The sequence below is a fragment of the Aethalodelphis obliquidens genome, unplaced genomic scaffold, assembly GCF_003676395.1.
Source record: "Aethalodelphis obliquidens isolate GAN/ISIS:26980383/991018 unplaced genomic scaffold, ASM367639v1 scaffold26, whole genome shotgun sequence".
Lineage (NCBI taxonomy): Eukaryota > Metazoa > Chordata > Mammalia > Artiodactyla > Delphinidae > Aethalodelphis > Aethalodelphis obliquidens.
The window spans coordinates 18,468,498-18,493,426 of NW_020837970.1; the positions used below are offsets into that span (position 1 = coordinate 18,468,498).

The window sequence follows — 24,929 nt, forward strand, 5'->3', positions numbered from 1 at the left end:
GGCCGAAGCTGGCCCGGCCGCCCGGCCCCGCCCCCGCCCCCGCACGTGACGCCGCCCGAGAGTACCGCATGCGCTTGCGCGGACACGCCCCATTTCATCCGTCCCGGGCGGCCCCGCCCAAACTTTTCTTCCTCACCTTACGGCAGAGCTGGGAACTCTGCCTTAGATTCTCTCTCTACTAAAGAGGAATGTCGCAATGTTGGGGTAGAAAACTCAGGGTTTGCGACCGTAGCTTTCGTTTTCCGGCCAATAGAGAGCCGCCTGAAGGCTGGTTGGGGTGGTGAGGTCCGAGGCAGGTAAGAAGCCTGCTCCCCACTTGGGTTTGCTGGTCGGTGTGTCTGGGCCGGGGACCGCTTTACCGCCCACGCAGATCTAGGGTATCCTTGCCCCCTCCCCAGTTTTGGCACAGGGTTCTCAGCTCCACCCCGTTAGCCCTCCCTACCCCGTTTCCACACACACGCCCTCCCCCTCATTTCCCCGCCCCAGACCTCCGTTTCCTAGCCTTTCTTTCCATTCATTACTCAGTTTTTTCACTGAGTGGTTTCCAGGAGTTAGACTCCAGAAAGTCAGAAGCAAATGAAACAGGCTCAGCTTTCTGAAGCGCTCTGTTATGTCGAGACGATGAGAGAATCCGCAGTGGTAGTAAATTTATAATAGAAAAAAAAAAACAACACAGGATACTCTGAACCTGATTGTATAGAAGGACTTGAGGAAACCCTTTCCAAGGTGACCTTTGGGTCACTCAATTTGTGTTAAAAGGCTAGTGAGCAGAAGCTGGTCAAAGAAATATGAGAGGAGATAGAAGCAGAGGGAATGACGAGTACAAAATCATATGCCAGTACTGGCTGGAAGAGTAAAAAGTCATAGAACATAGCTGGTAAAAACCATACAGGTGTAGGCTACCCTTTAAAGAAACATCGTAAAGTGATGAGATGAGGGGCAAGTGTGTGGGCCGCAACAGTGTGTTCTTTTAAGATGGGAAACTCTTAGGCATAAAAGTGTACCATGGAACCGAGAAGTAGACAATTTATGGATGAGAATAGCTAATTTACAGAACCAAGAACACTAGTGGAACTCAATCTTGTATGCACATTAGAGTCACCTGGGAAGCTTTTTAAAAATAAAACCAATGCAGTTGCTCCATCTGAGGCCAATTAAACAAACTCGGGAATCAGTGTTTCATTTTTAAAAACTCCTGAGGTGACTGATGCTGTGGGTTGAGAACCACTAAACTAGAGCAAAGGAAAGGATGGGAAGTAGGGGAAGGCAGAAGGTTGATAGAGTTGACTCTGTAACATTAAGATGGGAGTCATTTGATGAGAGAGAGTTAGAGATGGAATGGGACGCTTGGTCAGAGTGATGATAGTTTTGAATAACTGCTCTGGGAAATGGGAGAAGTCGTCACTCCTGCCTTTCCCTTCAGCACATTTCCATCCTTCAGTCTTAATCAGATCCACCTCAGTTACTGCTCTCTTTCCCCTCCCTTTCCCCTCCATCCAAGATTTATCAGCTGGGGATCCAGCCTTAGAGCTCAAGGGCCTCCTCATTTCTATCCCCAAAAAGATCAGAGCTAGGCGAATTTATGAGATTCAGAGGCTAACTTCACTCCCCTAGAGATTATTACTACACACAGTGCCTTGCCAATTTAGAATCTGTCTTTTATATTCGTTTCATTGATCATTTACGTTAGGTATGAGAAAGATTAAAGATTCAGCCCTATTAGGACCTCGTAGTATTAGGGAAAACAGACCTTTAAAAGAATTCACCTGGCAGGCAGAGAAGGTCTGGGTACGGCAAAGCCCAGGCCAGTGCATGGCTACTGTCTATTAACTAGGGTTAATTCAAAAACCTATCTGCCACCAGATAAGAGAGAGTCACTATTGTCTGGTATGACTAGAGTTTAGTATGAAAAGTAGGGGTGGGACAGAGATAAAGATGATAAAGTGGGTGTGAACAGTTAATGAGGAGCCTTGAATTCCATGCTAAAGTGTTTAGATTATATACTATAAGCAATTAATAGGTATAAATAACAAAGGTAAAAATAAAATAACCTCTTTTATGTCATGGACCACTTTGGCAGCCTGGCCTGTGGACCTTATCTCAGAATAATGTTTTTAAATGTATAAAGTAAAATACATAGAAATGTAAATGAAATTATTTTTATTGAAAGTTTTAAAAATATTAAAACAAATGTGTGATGTAGTTATATATGTGCTTCCTTACACATTAAATAACATCTGGCAGCAGGTCTAATTATGTAATTTCAAAATAGTGATGAGTATAAATTATATTTTGAGGTAATTGGAACAACTTTAATGTGATATGAAAATATATTTCTAATATATTTTCTAATATATTAGAAAATATATTTCTAATGACAAAGACATAGGGACTGTTAATACCACTGAGGATTATTGCCTACACTTAGTGAAGAAAATGCTAAATTTCAGCTAGAGTTTATTGAAAAGATGCAATTTTTTTCCCCAATCCAAGTTCATGGAACCCTTAATTCTAGCCACCTCCTGGCCCATGGATTCTAGATTTATAAAAAGCTTACTGTAATGGTTTTAAGCAAGAGCATGACAGATCAAGTCTGTGTTTCGGAAGGGTACTTGAGCAGTGTTCACTTCTTAACCTCTCAGTTGGAGTGGGAGTGGGGAGCTGGCTCTTCTCTTTTTCCTGTACCTTAGTTGCAGTAACCACTACGACTCCACTGTTGCCTAATAATTTGGGCCTGCAGGAGAATTGAGCTTGTGGCTGTGTATGTGGGAGAAGTACAAGGAAATAAGTTGGGAAAGGTTGCGGCTATTTTAATGGAAATAATTTAATGCCATGCTGTAGTTTGTACTTAATTTTGGTAGATGATGGAGAAATGTTTAAAAATTTGGAGAATAATGAAACTAGAGTTCTGTTTGAAAAATAATGTAGCAGTAATGTATAGGTTAGATCATCAAAGGATAGGAATGAAGAGACTAGACCAATAAATAATTAAATTTTTTTAAAAATAAATTTTATCATAAAGCGATCTCCAAAGAGTCTGCTGAGTTCCTTTATTTTCCCAGGGTGACCAATCTAAAGAAAAAGATTGGACTGAATTACATACCTTTCAACAAGGACACGCACACCTGTGTAGAGATCAGTTAGCAGTTTACGTTGTCAAGAGGCTAGCCCATTCTTTTATGTTATAAATTATAATGTTAGAACTTATGATAAACAATGGCTTTACCACCTATCTACGTTTCTAGATATTGCTAAGGCCTTCCTTGGTTAAATTCCATCTACATCTGTAAGTCCTAAATTTCTGACTGTTTAAGGTCCAGACTCCTCTCCTTGCCAATTCCTTAAACCTCTTGGATGAGTAAAATGCATTAGTAAACAAAAAGGAAGTCCTCAAGGCTCAGGTAACCCATCTCTTTGGAAACTGACCATTGCCAGACTATATAAAACTTACTGTTCAAATCCCAGCTACTCTCCAAATAATGTGCTTTTTTAACCATATTATTCAAAAAATTGAATTTGAGGTCCAAGTATTACTAATCCAAATGAGTAAAGTAACTTAACTTTTCTGAACCAGATTCTCTGAGAGGCTACCTTCTTCAGCATGACTAGCTTATATTCACTTTGTCCATCTACCTACTGGAGACCGTTTGGGTAATGATATGGTTCAATACAGATAGAAAGTCAAGTTTATGTAGACTTTGAGTTTCATCTGTCTGTCTCCTTTTTTAGGGAAGGGGGGAATAGGTCTATCTTAAAGCAGAGAGAATACTTGACACATATGAGAGATTTTAAGCATTTTTATTACTTACAGAAAATCTCTGGAAGTTCCTTTCTCTGGCTTCCAATTAGATGACTACACTTTTGCACATTCATCTGTTATAAAAGTACTAGAACACAGTCATGATACTGAAAAAAATTGTCCTGGTTACAGTTATTATTTTTGAGCATCTATATTGTAGGTTTAAAAATCGTTCTAGGCCTTCCTTCCCTGAGGGCCAAAAAATAAATAAATGCTCTCTCAGAGTAGTGTGATAGGTTAAATTCCTTCAAAACAATAGGGTGTGGATATCTGGCCTTAGCTGGCCGTAATTTTCCCACTACTGTTTGTTGCAGCAACTTGGCACTTTATATTAGCAGCTAAAATATATAGTTGCTGGAAATGTATAGTCCTACTTAATAATATATAGTTCAGACCTGGTCAGATGACTCACAAGTATTCATATTAATTAACATTTAAAGACAGATTGCTAAGAGAATTCTATGTCATAACTGGGTCCCATCAGACACTGTTTTCCTGTCAGCACAGTACAGTAAAACAGAAATTCATTGTTTCTTCCATTTGTTCATTAAACATTTATTGAGCACCTGCTATACACCAAGCACATTTTTGAAATCCATTAAATAGGAGTTTGTAATAACAATTTACTTCTTAACTATCTATGAAAAAAATAACTTACCAGGCTTTGAAATCTAGAAGACAAATAATAAAAGATGATGGCTTTTTTATACTCTTTCAGACAAAATGCTTGTGTATAGCTACTGTGGGCTAAACACATTGATTATTTACGAAACCAGGCAGATTATAACTTTAGCTTGACCACATCTTATCAGCTAGGATATATTAGCTATATACTAAATAAAATTCTGTCTACTCTTTTGTAAAATATCTTAGACCTCTCATTAAATCTAGTGTCCTCCCCAAACACTATTTACAGCCCTAGTCACTTCAGATTTTGCAATTGTGTTAAGTCATTTCTCAGAAAATTTAAGCAAAACAAAATCATTTTAAGGCTGGTGGGTCTTCCCTGGTGGCGCAGTGGTTGAGAGTCCGCCTGCCGATGCAGGGGACACGGGTTCATGCCCCGGTCCGGCAAGATCCCACATGCCGCGGAGCTGCTGGGCCCGTAAGCCATGGCCGCTGAGCCTGCGCGTCCGGAGCCTGTGCTCCGCAGCGGGAGAGGCCACAACAGTGAGAGGCCCGCGTACCGCAAAAAAAAAAAAGGCTGGTGTTTACACCAAGTAAAGGAAAAAAATAGTGACACAGTTATAGATGGAACCTTTGAAGTAGAAATGGTAGACTAAGAATAAAGTACTTTTTCTGGTCAGTGACCCCTTAGCCATTGATAGCCATGCCTAATAAGTAACAGAACAATAAATGCAGAGCCTCAGTGCTAGAAGAAATTCTAAAAGGTTACTTAGTCTATCTCCCTGGCCCAAGGTAGGGCCAAATGGAATTTATGGCTGTAGAGTTACCAGGCATCATCATCATACCAAATGGTTTTTCTGCTTTGAGAGCTGAATTCCTCTATTTGTAAAATATTCATGTTAGAGTAATATTGTTCAAATTTATAAATAATTTATAAAATTGAGAAATCTTCCTATGTTTATAACAATTTTGTGTTTTCACGCACTGAAGATAGCACGGTTGAGTAAAATATAATCTTTGTCTTCAACAGGGATGTAAAATCTTGATGGTAATTTTTAACATGCCACTTTATACAAATCTCTGGATGGTTTAGCCTAGCATTAAAAGGAAACGTTTAATTAGGGGAAATTGAAACCAAAAAATAAGGCTTCAACTTCCTTCCTGAAAATTTTTCTGCTTATGCTGCCATGAAAAGCACATTTGGTCTTGGATGTGATTCTTTTTGTGAAATTGCAAAGGGAATCATTCATTAGAAGTTGGACGTAATCTAATCTTAATGAACATCAGATTATATTTAAATCTTTGTGTTCGAAGTTTTGTAGAAGAGAGATTAGATTTACTGTTTTTTTCCAGAGGACGAAAGTGAGACCTGTGAGTTGAAGAAACAGACATTTTTAGGTCAGTGTAAGAGTGGGAGGTGGTACATTTTTTTTTTCTTGAATGAAAATAGCTGTACTTACTGGTATGTGCTCATTATAAAAAGAAAGGGGAAAAAATTAAGCAGTCAATATCAAAAGAAGAAAAAAGTTTAAAGGTATTAAAATTCCATTCTTAAAGAAAACTGTATATAACTTTAGATGGCTATCATTCTTGACTATTTTTGTGTATATTTGTGTACAGATTTTTATATAACCTTTCTTTCCATAACATATTATGAACATATTTCTGTGTCAATAAATTTATTTCTATAACTTCATTTTTTAATGGCTGCAAAGTATTCCATTGAATGGAAATCCTATTATTTAAATTTACCAGTCCTCTTTTAAACTTTCCAATTTTTCTGTTATAAATATTGCTGTGGTAAACATCCCTGTTAAATTTTTGCACATATCCTAATGTTTCCCTTCAGATAAATTTCTGAAAGTGTAATACCTACCTATAGACATTTCTTAAATATTAAAATATAATGGCAAATTATCCTTCAAAAAGCTTGCATTTGTTTACATTTCTGTTAACAATAAGAATGCCCATTTTCCCATAGTTACTCAGCAATGCTGGTTATTATCAGTTTTCTACATGCTTGCTAATTTGACAGGTAAAAAATGAAATGTTACTTCAACTTACATTTCTTTGATTACTAGTAAGGTGTTGAGTATCTTTTCATGTGTTTATTGACCAGTTGTATAAGTGTTTTTAAGCTCTATTTTCTTTTAATATTTTTGTTTCACTTTTTAACATTTAAATTTCACTCCATCTGCAATGTAATTCGATATGAGGTCTGAAGTAGGGATCTAACTTCATTTTTTAATCGAATGATTAACAACTTGTTCCAGTGCCATTTATTAAATTACCCAGTTAGCATATCCCAAACTTCACTGCACAGACAATAAGGTGTTAATAGATAATATACCAAAACAAACACAAAAAGGATTTCATTGGTCAAATGAGTTGGGAAAAAAATCAGACCAAGAAAAGTTAATTTTCTTTATTGCAGAACCTCTCGTAGCCTCTGATATGCTTGTGCAACAAGCAACAATACAGAGTTTTAGGATGCAGCATTTCCCTAACTTACTTAACCATATAATCTTTTTTCTTTCCAAAAATACCTATGAAATCCTATGGAACTATGCTGTCCAAAATAGTAGCCACTACCCACATGTAGCTATTTCAATTTAAGTTTAAATTAATTAAAATAAATAAAATCAGTCCCTCAGTCTCACTAGCCATTTTCAAGTGCTCAATAGCCACATGTGGCTAGTGGCTACTATATTGGACATTGCAGATAAAGAACATTTATTTCCATCATCACGGAAAGTCCTACTGGACAGCACTGCTATAGAACATAGTGTTCATTGAAAATGGAATAATCCATAAATTTCTCCCATTGATTTATAATGTCTTCATCATCATATTTAAAATTTCTAAAATGCATGGATTTGTTTTTGTACTGTTGCATTGATTTATCTGTTTCTGCTCCAGTATTACACAGCTAGTTGTAAGTCAGGCTCCTGCACATTTTTCCCTGAGAGCAGAAATGAAAAATTCCTGCATGGAGTAGGAAGTTAGACTAGAAGGGATAGTAAAGGCCTTTACACTTCTAAGACTCTATAAAGGTAAAAATTTCTCTGCAGAACATGATATGTATCATGTGAAGATCCATACTCCATTATTCATTCATTTATTCTTCAATTATTATTTATTGTCTGCCCGACAAGTTTTGTTTTAGGCCCAGGGGGCCAAGGTGGTAAACAAGTTTAGGCAGACAAGGTCCTTTATGCTCTATGCTCATGGAGCTTACATTTTTGGCCTGGGGAGGGGGAGTGTTAATCAAGAAACAAATAAATGAAAAAGAAAACTGTCAGACAGCCACAAGTGCTCTGCAAGGAATTGAAATTAGAGGACAAGAGAGTGACTGGGGGCCTCTTATTTTGACTGATCATGGGAGATCTCTGTGAATAAGTGACATTTAAACTGAAATCTACCCAACACATGGAGCCAACCACTAGAAGGTTCAGGCACAGCTAGTACCCCAGACCTCAGGAGAAAAAAAGCATGGTGTGTTTGAAGAATAAAAAGAAAATTGGAGTGGCTTGAGCTTAGTGGGCAAGGGGAAGAGTGATGGAAATGAGATTGGAGCGGTGGCTGGGGCCATGTGATCATGCAGGGTGTTTGTAAGCAGCTAGGGCAGGGCATTCACCTTTTTTTCTGAGTGTAATAGTGTGCTACCAGAGGGTTTTAAACAGGACAGGTGTGACCTGACAAATTTTTAAACAATTACTCTGACAGCTGTATGAACAATTTACTGGAGGGGTCAATAGTAGAGTAAGGAGACCTGTTAGGCTATATCAAGATAAGAAATGTTGATGGACTTGTCTGTGATGGAAGTAAAGATGAAAACCATTGGACAGGTTCAGAACATTTTGGCTGTAGAATCAATAGGACTTATCAATTGGAGAGGAGGTATGAAGAAAATAGAAAGTTCAGGGATGATGTCTATATTTTCATTATATAATATTAGGTTCAATTTCTAGTCATTATTGTAGGCAAAATTGGCACACAGAAAACACGAGTAAATGTATTTTGACCAAATGAATAAATTTGCTTCAATAATTGTCTTGCTCCTATACACATTTAAGCTGCTAAAGCATAAGGTTTTGCTCATGTCTTTATTAATTTTTAGGGAATCTGGTTCCTAAGAATCCTAAATATTCAAGTAGTATGCATTTTAAGGTTTTTAAGGTTAATATGAAAAGTAGTCTCTTCCTTTTGTTAAAATTAAATATTTGGGAAGTGTTCTATACTATGAATTCAGTGTTCACTTCATTTAGCTACAGAAGTTGGAAGATATAATAAACTAAACCCTGTAACCACAAGGATAGAAAATCACCTTTCTCAGGTGCAAAAGTTCTCTGGAAATTTCTTATTTTAAAAATCTGTGCTGATTTTGCATTTTATGCTACATTATGTCCATGTTTATGTTAATTAAGATGTTGTAAGTTACTGATTTAAACGTTTTAAGTATTTAAGATATAAAAATATCAATATTTAAGATTAAATTGCTTAGCTCTTTTCCCAAAAAATTAGTGAAATTGAAGCTCTAGGAAGATGCACTGGGATTATTAGCCTATGTTTGATTTTCGGTGTGTGGGTGTGTTTGTTTGCTTTTGTCTGTCAATACCTGCTGGCACATAGCCATGTATCTAGTTAGAGGAGCACAGACCACATCTGTGAGCGTTTGCAGTTTGATACAATTTAAAACAAAAACTGAAGGGAGTGAGGAGGGGAAAGGGGAACTGCATTTCAAAACTACTAACTGTTATAATCTTCACTTAAAATGAGTAAATAGCTGCACTTTGCCCTTTGTAGTGTTTAAAAACATAACTGAATGAGGCTGTTCCTTTTTTTTTTCTTTTTTAAGGAACGCTTTCTGAATAATTAGGGGGAAAAAAATGAATAAAAGTCACAGTTCTGGGATAGTGTTTTCTTTGGGGCTTTACAGTAAAACTTATCTGGCTCACTACTGTGGTTTTAACCACAACAGGCATATATTCCCAGAAGTTATGAGAATTGATGCATACCTTATGAAATGCTTGTTAATTAAAAACTTCATGTATATTTTTGATCTTATGAATATTTATGCATCTCTAATGTAGGCAATTCTTATATCCACTGTAATTAGTATTTTTAAGTATTTGCTCATCAAAAATTCCAACTGAATCAGCAGTAACACCTCTAGTTAAAGGTTAATCTACTTGGAAACTGCCTTTAAGATATTTTAACAAATAGCTCCAATGCTTTATTAGATCTCTAAAAGCTCTTAAAATTAATTCAGCCTAGACATTTACAGTAGGTTACATTATAGTGGTCTAAAACAGGGATTGGCAAAGTTTTTCTCTAAGAGGGCAAACAGTAAATATATTAGACTTTGCAGGCTACTCAGCTCTTATAGCTCAAAAGCAGCCATAAAGAATATATAAAGAAATGAGCATGACTTTGTTCCAGTAAGACTTTAAATAGGAAGGGAAGATGTTTATTTTATTGTATTGTATTTAACATCTTTATTGGAGTATAATTGCTTTACAATGGTGTGTTAGTTTCTGCTGTATAACAAAGTGAATCAGCTATACATATACATACATCTCCATATCTCCTCCCTCTTGCGGTCTCCCTCCCACCCTCCCTATCCCACCCCTCTAGGTGGACACAAAGCACTGAGCTGATCTCCCTGTACTATGCGGCTACTTCCCACAAGGGAAGATTTTTAAATTTGCAAAGATTAGAGCTTAGAATTGTACAACCCTAGAGCTAGAGGAGTCTTTTAGAAATCATAGAATCACTTGGAAACATCTTAAAAATACAGGTGCCCAGACCCTCCCCCCAGAGATAGATCATGTGTGTTCTTTAAAATCTCCATAGATGATTCAAACGTGCATCCCTGGCTAGAACCGCTATTTATCTAGTCCAAACCTCACTTTACAGATGATGAAGCTGAGACCCAGAAGTTTAAAATGTCTTCTCCAGAGTCAAACAACTGGTTGATTGCAGATCTGAACTGAATCCCAAGTCTACTGACTCCCAGCCTAGTGTTTTTTCTACTGAACCTGCAGCTTCTTGCCTTACTTATATCAGCAGGAAATCAGAATGGTTCCTATTGAATTATAAACTTTCCCTTTAAATTAATTTTTATTTTTATTTAATTTCCCTGTTTTTATATCAAACAGAAATATTCAAGTAGTATGCATTTTAAGGATTTTAAGATTAATATGAAAAATAGTCTCTTCCTTTTGTTAAAATTAAATATTTGGGAAGTGTTCTATACTATGAATTCAGTGTTCACTTCATTTAGCTACAGAAGTTGGAAGATATAATAAACTAAACCCTGTAACCACAAGGTTTGTGTATGCTGACAACACATTAACAGCATGCTTCACTCAGGTTGAGAGACTGCTTTTCTCTGGAGTTAGCATTCACTCTGCTTATGCCAAAGGTAAAGTACAAGAGTGCAGAGTCATGCCCTGGCTAGATCTATCCTTGGTGACTTTGTGGCTTTATATAAAGAGACAAACAGATGCTTTATTTTCAAGAAATCTTTAAGATCCATTATTACCACCGCAAATATATAGAGAACAGGGCAGGAAACAATTTTTTTTTTGAGAGCTTGCTATCTACCAGACAATGTGCTGAGTCTTTTCACTTGTGTTTTTAATTCACAAAGCAACTCTTGAGAGACAGGTTTTATTATTACCTCCTTTTACAGATGAAGAAAATGAGGCTAGGAAAGAGGATGAATAACTTGTCCAGAGTCACACAGATAGCAAGTGGCAAAGTCAGATCCTGAACTCAAAGCCTCCTGGCTCCAAAATATAAAACTATACTATATATTTTTTTAACATCTTTATTGGAGTATAATTGCTTTACAGTGTTGTGTTAGTTTCTGCTGTATAACAAATTGAATCAGCTGTATGCATACGTATATCGCCATATCCCCTCCCTCTTGTGTCTCCCTCCCACCCTCCCTATCCCACCCCTCTAGGTGGTTGCAGAGCACCGAGCTGATCTCCCTGTGCCATGCAGCTGCTTCCCACTAGCTATTGGTTTTATATTTGGTAGTGTATATATGTCAGTGCTACTCTCTCACTTCGTCCCAGCTTACCCTTCCCCCTCCCTGTGTCCTCAAGTCCATTCTCTACCTCTGTGTCTTTATTACTGTCCTGCCCCTAGGTTCATCAGAACCATGTTTTTTTTTTTAGATTCCATATATATGTGTTAGCATATGGTATTTGTTTTTCTCTTTCTGACTTACTTCACTCTGTATGACAGGCTCTAGGTCCATCCACCTCACTGCAAATAACTCAATTTCGTTTCTTTTTATGGCTGAGTAATATTCCATTGTATATATGTGCCACATCTTTATCCATTCATCTGTTGATGGACACTTAGGTTGCTTCCATGTCCTGGCTATTGTAACTAGTGCTGCAATGAACATTGTGGTACATGACTCTTTTTGAATTATGGTTTTCTCTGGGTATATGCCCAGTAGTGGGATTGCTCGGTCGTATGGTAGTTCTATTTTTAGTTTTTTAAGGAACCTCCATACTGTTCTCTATAGTGGCTGTATCAATTTACATTCCCACCAACAGTGCAAGAGGGTTCCCTTTTCTCCACACCCTCTCCAGCATTTATTGTTTCTAGATATTTTGATGATGGCCATGCTGACTGGTGTGAGGTGATACCTCATTGTAGTTATGACTTGCATTTCTCTAATGATTAGTGATGTTGAGCATCTTTTCATTTGTTTGTTGGCAATCTGTATATCTTCTTTGGAGAAATGTCTATTTAGGTCTTCTGCCCATTTTTGGATTGGGTTGTTTGTTTTTTTGATATTGAGCTGCATAGGCTGCTTGTATATTTTGGAGATTAATGCTTTGTCAGTTGCTTCATTTGCAAATATTTTCTCCCATTCTGAGGGTTGTCTTTTTGTTTTGTTTATGGTTTCCTTTGCTGTGCAAAAGCTTTTAAGTTTCATTAGGCCCCATTTGTTTATTTTTGTTTTTATTTCCATTTCTCTAGGAGGTGGGTCAAAAAGGATCTTGCTGTGATTTATGTCATAGAGTGTTCTGCCTATGTTTTCCTCTAAGAGTTTGATCGTGTCTGGCCTTACATTTTGGTCTTTAATCAACCCATTTTGAGTTTATTTTTGTGTATGGTGTTAGGGAGTGTTCTAATTTCATTCAAACAGATGGGGAGATATACTATGTTCTTGGATTGGAAGAATCAACATTGTGAAAATGACTATACTGTATTTTGTAGGATTTTACAAATAGAACTATGAGGAGGTCATTGTCTCCCTAATATTCCTTACCATCCACCAGGACCAGATACATAGTCTCTTACTTCTGAAGGAATTTACTACTAATCAACAGAGAAAAAACAGACAAGACACAAAGCCAAAGCAAAAATGGGGATGTTACAGACAAAACAAAAATCTTAAAATGCCTTATTTCCCTTTTTTCCTAATCTGTATTTTCTGACTCCCTTTTTAAAAAGGTTCATTCATCTGACAAACATTTATTGTACCTCAGGTATGCTAAGCACAGTGCTCACTATATAGAAAGGATATAACCCTAGGATGGTTCCAAATGGCTCCTGGGTCTTGTGCTAGGTCCCCTTCCATCTCCTTTTCCCTTACTCCATTAATGATGGGATCACTGTTCTTCCAGTCACTCCAACGAAAGCTTCCAGACCGTTCCTTAATTCTTCTCTCTTATCTACCCTCCTCTGATCCCTTATTGATACTCTGTCTATAATATCTTTTCCTCCTTGCCTCTCTCCTACTACCATTTCGCCTGGTTTAGGTCATGTCCTCCTACCTTTACTTTCAATGAAAATCTAGTTGATCTCTACCTCCAATTTCTCTCCCTACCAGTTAATCCTGTATACTATGCCTGAATCATTAATCTTCCTAAAGCACTGACAAAGCCATTAATGGCTCCACATTTTCTCCAGTATAAGTTCTACACTTTACACTTGGAAATCAGTCTATCAACACTTAGCTTCTGATAATCCTCCTCCAGCCTTCACCTACATCCCTACTCCCACTTCATTCCAGACAAACTGGACTACACACTTAAAGGCACTTTCCTTGCCTCTCTGCCTTCTTAATGCCCTTCTACACGTGCAACTCTACCTGCCTTTCAAGAGCCCACTTTTATGCCACTTTCTCCTTGAAGTCTTTCCTGATCCGAGCTCTCCATCCATTTCCCTCTTTTGAATTCCCATTCATTTTATTTGTGGCTTATGGGCTTCTTCTTTGAGTGTAAGCTACATTACACATCCTTGTATCTCCCATGACACCTAATATTAGGTACTCAATAGGTGTTTATTGACTAAAAGAGATGTGTATATTCATTATGTATTCATTATATAGCATAATAGGCTTAAGCTCAGTGAGGGTAGGAACTATGACTATCTTATCCCCATTCTGATTTTCTAGCCCCTAGCACATAGGAAACACTCAATAAACATTTGTTCAGTGTGAATCACTACAGTTACCAGTTGTCAGGATATAAATTTCCTGATGACCCAGTAGATATCTGGAAATACTACTTTTATATTTTTTTTAAGTATTAGTTACTTACGTTTCTTCATTAAATACTGACAAATACCGGTTGGTAAAGGCCATGTATTAATATTTTCACTTTACAGAAAAGGAAACTGTTTCTTAAAGAAATGAAGTAGTTTGTTTATGATCATATAGCCAATGAGTTAACATAATGGAGTCTAAATTTCAAGTCTTCCGATATGAAGTTTAGCATCCATTTTCTTGGCCAAGGTGGTTTGCCCAAAGGCCAGTCTGGTTCCATCTGCTTTAGAATTATTGAGGTTAGGGCTTCCCTGGTGGCGCAGTGGTTAAGAGTCCGCCTGCCGATGCATGGGACACGGGTTCGTGCCCTGGTCCGGGAAGATCCCACATGCCACGGAGCAGCTGGGCCCGTGAGCCATGGCCGCTGAGCCTGCGCGTCGGAGCCTGTGCTCCACAACGGGAGAGGCCACAACAGTGAGAGGCCCGCGTACCGCAAAAAAAGGATTGTTGAGGTTAAGCTATTGCAATCATGCTGTATGGAATAGAATTAAGTCCTGATTGACCCAATGTCTGTATGTTGGATGTTTTAAAAATCAAACAAACAAAACACAAAAACTGTTTTCTGAAGAAAATCTTGGCCCTGCCTGTAGACACTCCCTCCAAGGTGAGATGCCTGTCTGTTCAGGCACTCTTCTTGTGGGCTTCTACCCCTAGTTGGGTTTGCTGTTAAGGTGTGGGTCTGATTTCAGTGGGCTGCATAGAGAGCAGGTCTCCAGGTATTTGCGAGGCAGTACAGTCTGGCCCTTACCACTCCTCATAGTCATTGAAGGCATGAGGGGGAGAGTCAGGGAGCCTTGCTCGATGCACATGCAGTCATTCCCTTTTCATACTCATATATTCTTAAATCCAGTCACAGCAGCAGCCAGCTGAGCACCTAGCCTCCCACAGCTGCTTTTACTAGATTGCTGTTTGCTCATTTGCCATCAGGCTGGATATTAAGGATCATTGTAAGAAACAGTCCTCTGAAACGGTTTCATCTTTTATAAGGGTATTATGGGACATTCATTATAATACACCATGTCTTTTATGAAAATTTCTTGAGAGAAATCTGTCTGACCTTAATGCAAAGAATGCTTTTACCTCTCCAGAGCAATTGCTTTGTTTTTACCTTATGGACATTGTGAATGTTTAACTTAACACTCTCTGGTTAGCTGCCAAAAGGCAAGAGCCAAATTTGTGGCCCACCCATAACAAGTGTACTCTATGCCTCGTTAACTTCGTTCCTGGCTCCAGTTTATGTCTGTGCTCAAGTTATTCTTCTTAAGAAAATCTTAATTCATGCCATCTTATTTTATACAGATTGATATACACACTCATCAACAGCCTTGTATTCTGAAATAGTTCATATTATGATACACTGTATGCACAAAAAAACCGTCTTTGGTGCTTCCTAGCTAACTCATTACTTGAGGTTTTTTCTTCGGGGTATATTTATTTTTCTGTATGGGTTTTTGTAGGGTTTTGATTACATGAAAATGGTAAAATTTTATTGTTTTAATAGTGTAACCAAGTGGTAAAATAACTGGTCTAATGGCCAGAGTTGATTAAATTGATGTCACTATTCTAGCCCAGTCTTTCATAGCAGTGTTATTTTCTTACAATATGCTTTGCTTTGTACTCACAATCTGCATGTGACAGTTTATTGCTTTATGATTTTTAGAAATATTGTTATGCTGCCAAGTGAGTGCATAGCAGTGACCTCTGTTAGGTTCAAATATTATATTACCACACTTATCACATTTCTTGTCTCTGTTAGCACCTTACCTCAGGTGATCATGAGCATATTAATTTACTATATGACTTGTCTTGCTCCCACTCTAAGTTAGTCATGCCTTTGTTTGAACAAGGTAATAAGAATGGATATTTGTTTCCAAGCCTCATTTCCTTTGATTAGTTTGGAGCTCTATCCAGATTGTCCAATCATCTTACTAATATCATCCAATTAATAACATAAATACTATTTGTACAACATTTTATACTTTTTTAATACATTCGAGTAAAATTATTTGGCCTTTTCTACAACTTTCTGGGGCCTTTTTACAGATGACCAAAAACAAGGACAAAACCAAAATCAATTAAATGACTTAATCAGGATGATACTAGCAAATCAGTGGTAGAACTAGGGCTAGACCCAGGTCTCATGATTTCTGTGCCACACTACCTTTCAGTGCCCAAAGAATTTCTGTAGTCTCTGTCTTACCCCTTGAGGTTAAAGATGGGAAAGACTGTCACTCATGTTCATAACTGGGCAGAATCAGGAATGAATTTCATTTGTATTACTCATGATTTTCTGTTCTTGAAATTACAGTTCCTTTTAATACTCTAATCACTGTCACTTTCCATTATGGAATGAGGAAGCAATATTTTATCTTATCTCTTGAAAATTAATTTTGAAATGGAAGCTATTTCCCTTAGTAATTAGTAACATTTAAATTGGACTCTGAAAATTCATCTTTTTTAAAATTAATTAATTTATTCTTGGCTGAGTTGGGTCTTCGTTGCTGCACGCAGGCTTTCTTAGTTGTGGCAAGCAGGGGCCAGTCTTCGTTGCGGTGTGCGGGCCTCTCATTGTGGAGCACGGGCTCTAGGCACGCAGGCTTCAGCAGTTGTGGCTCACAGGCTTTAGAGCGCAGGCTCAGCAGTAGTGGCACACGGGCCCAGTTGCTCCGCGGCGTGTGGGACCTTCCTGGACTGGGGCTCGAACCCATGTCCCCTGCATTGGCAGGTGGATTCTTAACCACTGCACCACCAGGGAAGCCCTGAAAATTCATCTTTAATATAAAAACAATTTACCATTCTTATCATGCATATTCATTAAGGGGCCAAATATATGGTTAATGCTATAGAGTTTGGTAAAACATTAGTTATAATTTTAACCAATCTCTGCATTTAAAGAGGAGATTTTAAATCCATGGTTACTATTTCAGATGCAGAATTTCCAAAGTTTTCATTCTAACTAATTGTTAACATAAAGCACATAAGCTAGAGGGTTTTTTTTTGAGTGTTTACTCTTAGCCAGACATTGTTGCTAAACACTTTACAGTTATATTTAATCCTTACCCAAAACCTTGTAAGAGTAGTTGATATTTATGATCCCCATTTTACAGCCAAGTGTCATATTCAACAGTAAATATTGTCTTCTGCCTCTCCTTCAGCTTCTGGAATTTCTGAGCAGCCCTGGTCAGTACAAGATGGACCCAGTAGTCTTGAGTTACATGGACAGTCTACTGCGGCAATCAGATGTCTCACTATTGGATCCTCCAAGCTGGCTCAATGACCATATTATTGGGTTTGCCTTTGAGTACTTTGCCAACAGTCAGTTTCATGACTGTTCTGACCATGTCTGCTTCATCAGCCCTGAAGTCACCCAGTTCATCAAGTGCACTGGCAACCCAGCAGAGATCGCCATGTTCCTTGAACCCTTGGACCTCCCTCACAAGAGAGTTGTATTTTTAGCCATCAATGATAATTCCAACCAGGCAGCTGGGGGAACCCATTGGAGTTTGTTGGTTTATCTCCAAGATAAAAATAGCTTTTTTCATTATGATTCTCATAGTAGGAGCAACTCAGTCCATGCAAAGCAGGTAGCAGAGAAACTAGAGGCTTTCTTAGGCAGAAAAGGAGACAAATTGGCCTTTGTGGAAGAGAAAGCCCCTGCTCAACAAAACAGCTATGACTGTGGGATGTACGTGATATGTAACACTGAGGCCTTGTGTCAGAACTACTTCAGGCAACAGCCAGAATCACTATTGCAGCTACTCACTCCTACGTACATCACAAAGAAGAGAGGAGAATGGAAAGATCTCATTGCCACACTTGCTAAAAATTAGCTGTTGAAATATATTTGTGACTTTTGAAGTCTCGCCTCTCCCCATGTATTTGGATGGCTACAACCTCAGTGCCTGAAGGAAGATGCCTGGTAGAGGAAAGGTTAGAATTCTTACTTTTTCCTGAGAGAATGTTATCCTCTGTATTATCCTAATGGAAAGTTTCACTTTAACCCTAACTTGAGAGCAATATGTTCTGTGAAAATGTCTTGAAAATATGCACCAAAACCTTAAAACCAAGCTATCTTAACACTTATTAATTCCCTTTTGGTCTCCCTTATCCACATTGGCTTATTCCAAATGAAAAGCAGTGATCGGTAAAACAAATTAAGACTATGTGAAGTCTAGAATGCAAGAAGAAAATTATAGCAGAACCAAAAACTTATTGCACAGCCCACATATTTTTTTTTTGTCAAAAGTGATTTGACATAACATGACCTATAACTAAATAAACAATTTAAAAGCCGTATGCCAACTCACTGTGCTATTCTGTTGATTTTTAGTTAGTGCCTAGTGACATGTAAAAGGATTGTTTTATTTTTTTTGAATTTTATTTTTTTATACAGCAGGTTCTTATTAATCATCAATTTTATACACATCAGTGTATACATTTCAATCCCAATCACCCAATTCATCACCAGCCCCCCCCCGCCGCTTTCCCCCCTTGGTGTCCATACATTTGTTCTCTACATCTGTGTCTCAGTTTCCGACCTGCAAACTGGTTCATCTGTACCATTTTTCTAGGTTCCACATATATGCGTTCATATACAATATTTGTTTTTCTCTTTCTGACTTATTTCACTCTGTATGACAGTCTCTAGGTCCATCTACATCTCAACAAATGACCCAATTTCATTCCTTTTTATGGCTGAGTAATATTCCATTGTATATATGTAACACATCTTCTTTATCCATTCGTCTGTCGATGGGCATTTAGGTTGCTTCCATGACCTGGCTATTGTAAATAGTGTTGCAATGAACATTGGGGTGCATGTGTCTTTTTGAATTATGGTTTTCTCTGGGTATATGCCCAGTAGTGGGATTGCTGGATTATATGATAATTCTATTTTTAGCTTTTTCAGGAACCTCCATACTGTTTTCTATAGTGGCTGTATCAATTTACATTTCCACCAACAGTGCAAGAGGGTTCCCTTTCCTCCACACCCTGTCCAGCATTTGTTGTTTGTAGATTTTCTGATGATGCCCATTATAACTGGTGTGAAGTGATACCACATTGTAGTTTTGATTTGCATTTCTCTAATAATTAGTGATGTTGAGCAGCTTTTCATGTGCTTCTTGGCCATCTGTATGTCGTCTTTGGAGAAATGTCTAGGCCTTCTGGCCATTTTTGGATTGGGTTGTTTGTTTTTTTAATATTGAGCTGCATGAGCTGTTTATATAGTTTGGAGATTAATCCTTTGTCCATTGATTCATTTGCAAATATTTTCTCCCATTCTGAGGGTTGTCTTTTCGTCTTATTTATGGTTTCCTTTCCTGTGCAAAAGCTTTGAAGTTTCATTAGGTCCCATTTGTTTATTTTTGTTTTTATTTCCATTACTCTAGGAGGTGGATCAAAAAAGATCTTGCTGTGATTTATGTCAAAGAGGGTTCTTCCTATGTTTTCTTCTAAGAGTTTTATAGTGTCTGGTCTTACATTTAGATCTCTAATCCATTTTGAGTTTATTTTTGTGTATGGTGTTAGGGAGTGCTCTAATTTCATCTTATACATGTAGCTGTCCAGCTTTCCCAGCACCACTGATTGAAGAGACTATCTTTTCTCCATCGTATATCCTTGCCTCCTTTGTCATACATTAGTTGACCATAGGTGTGTGCGTTTATCTCTGAGCTTTCTATCTTGTTTATTGATCTATATTTCTGTTTTTGTGCCAGTACCATATTGTCTTCATTACTGTAACTTTGTAGTATAGTCTGAAGTCAGGCAGTCTGATTCCTCCAGCTCCGCTTTTTTCCCTCAAGACTGCTTTGGCTATTCGGGGTCTTCTGTGTCTCCATACAAATTTTAAGACTTTTTGTTCTAGTTCTGTAAAAAATGCCATTGGTAATTTGATAGGGATTTCATTGAATCTGTAGATTGCTTTGGGTATTATAGTCATTTTCACAGTGTTGATCCTTCCAATCCAAGAACATGGTATATCTCTCTATCTGTTGGTATCATCTTTAATTTCTTTCATCAGTGTCTTATAGTTTTCTGCATATAGGTCTTTTGTCTCCCTAGGTAGGTTTATTCCTAGGTATTTTATTCTTTTTGTTACAGTGGTAAATGGGAGTGTTTCCTTAATTTCTCTTTCAGATTTTTCATCATTAGTGTATTGGAATGCAGGAGGTTTCTATGCATTAATTTTGTATCCTGCAACTTTACCAAATTCATTGATTAGCTGTAGTAGTTTTCTGGTGGCATCTTTACGATTCTATTTGTGTAGTATCATATCACCTGCAAACAGTGACAGTTTTACTTCTTCTTTTCCAATTTGTATACTTTTATTTCTTTTTCTTCTCTAATTGCCATGGCTATGACTTCCAAAACTGTGTTGAATAATAGTGGTGAGAGTGGACATCCTTGTCTTGTTCCTGATCTTTGAGGAAATGCTGTCAGTTTTTCACCATTGAGAATGATGTTTGCTGTGGGTTTGTCATATATGGCCTTTATTATGTTGAGGTAGGCTCCTCTATCCCCACTTTCTGGAGAGTTTTTATCATAAATGGGTGTTGAATTTTGTCAAAAGCTTTTTCTGCATCTACTGAGATGATCATATGGTTTTTATTCTTTAATTTGTTAATATGGTGTATCACATTGATTGATTTGTATATATTGAATAATCCTTGCATCCCTGGGATGAATCCCACTTGATCATGGTGTATGATCCTTTTAATGTGTTGTTGGATTCTGTTTGCTAGTATTTTGTTGAGGATTTTTGCATCTATATTCATCAGTGATATTGGTCTGTAATTTTCTTTTTTTGTAGTATCTTTGTCTGGTTTTGGTATCAGGGTGATGGTGGCCTCATAGAGTGAGTGTGGGGAGTGTTCCTTCCTCTGCAACTTTTTGGAAGACTTTGAGAAGGATGGGTGTTAGCTCTTCTCTAAATGTTAAATAGAATTCACATGTGAAGCCATCTGGTCCTGGACTTTTCTTTGTTGGAAGATTTTTAATCACAGTTTCAATTTCATTACTTGTGATTGGTCTGTTCATATTTTCTATTTCTTCCTAGTTCAGTCTTGGCAGGTTATACCTTTCTAATAAGTTGTCCATTTCTTCCAGGTTGTCCATTTTATTGGCATAGAGTGGCTTGTAGTAGTCTCTTAGGATGCTTTGTATTTCTGTGGTGTCTGTTGTAACTTCTCCTTTTTCATTTCTAATTTTATTGATTTGAGTCCTCTCCCTCTTTTCCTTGATGAGTCTGGCTAATGGTTTATCAATTTTGTTTATCTTCTCAAAGAACCAGCTTTTAGTTTTATTGATCTTTGCTATTGTTTTCTTTGTTTCTATTTCATTTCTTTCTTCTCTGATCTTTATTATTTCTTTCCTTCTGCTAACTTTGGGTTTTGTTTGTTCTTCTTTCCTTTAGGTGTAAGGTTAGATTCTTTATTTGAGATTTTTCTTGTTTCTTCAGGTACGCTTGTATAGCTATAAATTTACCTCTTCGAACTGCTTTTGCCGATTCACATAGGTTTTGGATCATCGTGTTTTCATTGTCATTTGTCTCTATGTATTTTTTGATTTCCTCTTTGATTTCTTCAGTGATGTCTCAGTTATTTAGTAACATATTGTTCAGCTTCCATGAGTTTGTGTTTTTTACCTTTTTTTTTCCTGTAATTCATTTCTAATCTCATAGCATTGTGGTCAGAAAAGATGCTTGATATGATTTCAGTTTTCTTAAATTTACTGAGGATTGATTTGTGATTTGTGACCCAAGATCTGATCTATCCTGGAGAATGTTCCATGCGCACTTGAGAAGAAAGTGTAATCTGCTGTTTTCGGATGGAATGTCCTATAAATATCAATTAAATCTATCTGGTCTATTGTGTCATTTAAAGCTTCTGTTTCCTTATTTATTTTCACTTTGGATGATCTGTCCATTGGTGTAAGTGAGGTGTTAAAGTTCCCCACTATTATTGTGTTACTGTCGATTTCCTCTTTTAGAGCTGTTAGCAGTTGCCTTATGTATTGAGCTGCTCCTATGTTGGGTGCATATATATTTATAATTGTTATATCTTCTTCTTGGATTGATCCCTTGATCATTATGAAGTGTCTTTCCTTGTCTCTTGTAACATTCTTTATTTTAAAGTCTTATTTGATATGAGTATTGCTACTCCAGCTTTCTTTTGATTTCCATTTGCATGTAATATCTTTTTCTATCCCCTCACTTTCAGTCTGTATGTGTCCCTAGGTCTGAAGTGGGTCTCTTGTAGACAGCATATATATGGGTCTTGTTTTTGTATCCATTCAGCAAGCCTGTGTCATTTGGTTGGAGCATTTAATCCATTCGCGTTTAAGGTAATTATCGATATTTATGTTCCTGTGACCATTTTCTTAATTGTTTTGGGTTTGTTTTTGTAGGTCCTTTTCTTCTCTTGTGTTTCCCACTTAGAGAAGTTCCTTTAGCATTTGTTGTAGAGCTGGTTTGGTGGTGCTGAATTCTCTTAGCTTTTGCTTGTCTGTAAAGCTTTTGATTTCTCCATCGAATCTGAATGAGATCTTTGCTGGGTAGAGTAATCTTGGTTGTAAGTTCTCCCCTTTCATCACTAAGTATATCATGCCACTCCCTTCTGGCTTGTAGAGTTTCTGCTGAGAAATCAGCTCTTAACCTTATGGGAGTTACCTTGTATATTACATGTCATTTTTCCCTTGCTGCTTTCAGTAATTTTTCTTTGTCTTTAATTTTTGCCAATTTGATTACTGTGTGTCTCGGAGTGTTTCTCCTTGGGTTTATCCTGAATGGGACTCTCTGTGCTTCCTAGCCATGGGTGGCTATTTCCTTTCCCGTGTTAGGGAATTTTTCGACTATAATCTCTTTAAATATTTTCTCATGTCGCTTCTCTCTCTTTTCTCCTTCTGGGACCCCTATAATGCAAATGTTGTTGTGTTTAATGTTGTCCCAGAGGTCTCTTAGGCTGTCTTCATTTCTTTTCATTCTTTTTTGTTTATTCTGTTCCACGGCAGTGAATTCCATCATTCTGTCTTCCAGGTCACTTATCCGTTCTTCTGCCTCAGTTATTCTGCTATTGATTCCTTCTAGTGTAGTTTTCATTTCAGTTATTATTCATCTCTCTCTGTTTGTTCTTTAATTCTTCTAGGTCTTTGTTAAACATTTCTTTCATCTTCTCAATCTTTGCCTCCATTCTTTTTCCGAGGTCCTGGATCATCTTCACTATCATTATTCTGAATTCTTTTTCTGGAAGGTTGCCTATCTCCACTTCATTTAGTTGTTTTTCTGGGGTTTTATCTTGTTCCTTCATCTGGTAAATAGCCCTCTGCCTTTTCATCTTGTCTATCTTTCTTTGAATGTCAGTTGACATATTTGAAGAGATCAACTGGCTAGAAGCAGATCAAGACCTAACCTAATTCAACATCTAAATATTAAGAGAATCGGTTACTCAGTTCTGTGAGATCTCTTCCATTCACCATGCAAAGACTTTCCCAGCTATAACTTTTGCCAATACTTGATAAAATGGTGGTAGTCCATTTTCCCCCATCTGATTCCCGGAGTGCTTTAAGAAAGGGGGAATATTAAATAACTTCATCAAAATAAATGTCTTGGTGGACATCTTAGTTTGCTCAGTGAGTGGGCTGCCTTGCTACTCTGGACTCATAACAAGCTTTCCTTCACCTCGTCTATTAGCCATGCACACACTCTTTCCTTATATCCAAAGTTCTGTGGTTTTAAAACTTATAGCTGATAACTTCCCAAGATTACCTGGTTTTTCAGATAAATATTTCTGCTTTCTGATAGTCATTTTTCCTCTCTTCTCTATCCTTAATCTGACAATTGCTTTCAGTTAGTCATGGTGATTTGAGGACTATTGTATCTGAAACGTACAGACAAAGTTGGTTTATTTTTGAGATATAAAGGAGAAAAAGTGACCTTTCTCAGCCCTTTCACTTAATTCAAAATGCAGACAATGTAACTTTTAAAATGTGGAGCTAAGAGTAAAAAAGAAAAGCTATCCCTCCTAAATCATGGATATGTTTTTTCAGAGTTATTTCAGATAATTAATAATTTAAATGATATGTTAGATGCACATATTCTATTTCTAATGAGAATTAGATTGCAATGTGTATGGGACTTGAAAGCCAAAGATTAGCTTCAGCCATGAAACTTATTTCAGCTACCTCCCCAGCCTAACCCTGCCCCCAGCCCGCATGGCCCAAAATAACCTCACCACTCAGTGACCACAGAGGCAGTAACCCAGTTCCTTTTAGTCGGGAAGGGAAAACCCAGTAAGTGTAAATAAGTACAGGTCACATAGCAGGCCTCAGTGAACACAAGTTGAAACTAAAAGTCAAAGAGAAAGCTACCAAAAAAGTTTCCATTTCAAGTCGGTATATTTGGGATAAAAAAGTGTACCTAATGGAAGCTGGGAGCAGGAAAAAAAGATTAGGAACTGGCAATCAGCCATTGAGGTGAAATAGGGAGGAAGGGACAGCAAAAGGACACAGGTTGCTGAGGCCAGGAGTGTAGATATGATAAGAAAGCAATATTGTTTAAATAACTGTTGACTTAGGCATCTAGTCTAGACTGCGAAAGGGTCAGATTCTCTCTGGGAAAAGTTGTTGTCTTTCTGATAATGAATAGTACAAAGTATGTCTGTTTAAGTGTCAGATTGTCTCCCTCTTAAGATAGTACATATGGGAGCAATCTTTCCTGACTCCCTAAGATTCGTGCCAGAAATAAATTATTTTTTGAACTATACTAGTAAAGCCTAAAAAAAAAGAAAAAGACTAAATCTAAGGTCTCCTTTTCCAGATACATAGCATGATTGGATTGTACCACAGGTTAGTCTACTTCTGTAAAACTTTTGAGTATGCCATTTGTAAGTGTTAGCATTGTAAATGACAGGAGAACTTGAGTCT

At 37.4% G+C, this 24,929-nt stretch overlaps 1 protein-coding gene across 12 annotated transcripts in view; it reads left to right on the forward strand.

Moving 5' to 3' along the window:
• The first annotated feature begins 175 nt into the window (after positions 1–175).
• Positions 176–24,929, forward strand: part of SENP8 (SUMO peptidase family member, NEDD8 specific) — a 55,772-nt gene continuing 31,018 nt past the window's right edge. For 10 of the 12 annotated variants that reach the window (XR_003436434.1, XR_003436440.1, XR_003436439.1 and 7 more), the window contains exons 1-2: positions 176–296; positions 17,165–17,939. Coding sequence is in view for 1 of the 12 variants with exons in the window: in XM_027123517.1 (XP_026979318.1) it covers positions 17,201–17,839 (639 nt within the window). In the remaining 11 variants the exon portion in view is untranslated. Of the gene's footprint in view, positions 297–17,164; positions 18,306–24,929 lie in introns of those variants that run through there. The other 2 variants (XM_027123517.1, XR_003436446.1) reach the window with 2 other exon arrangements.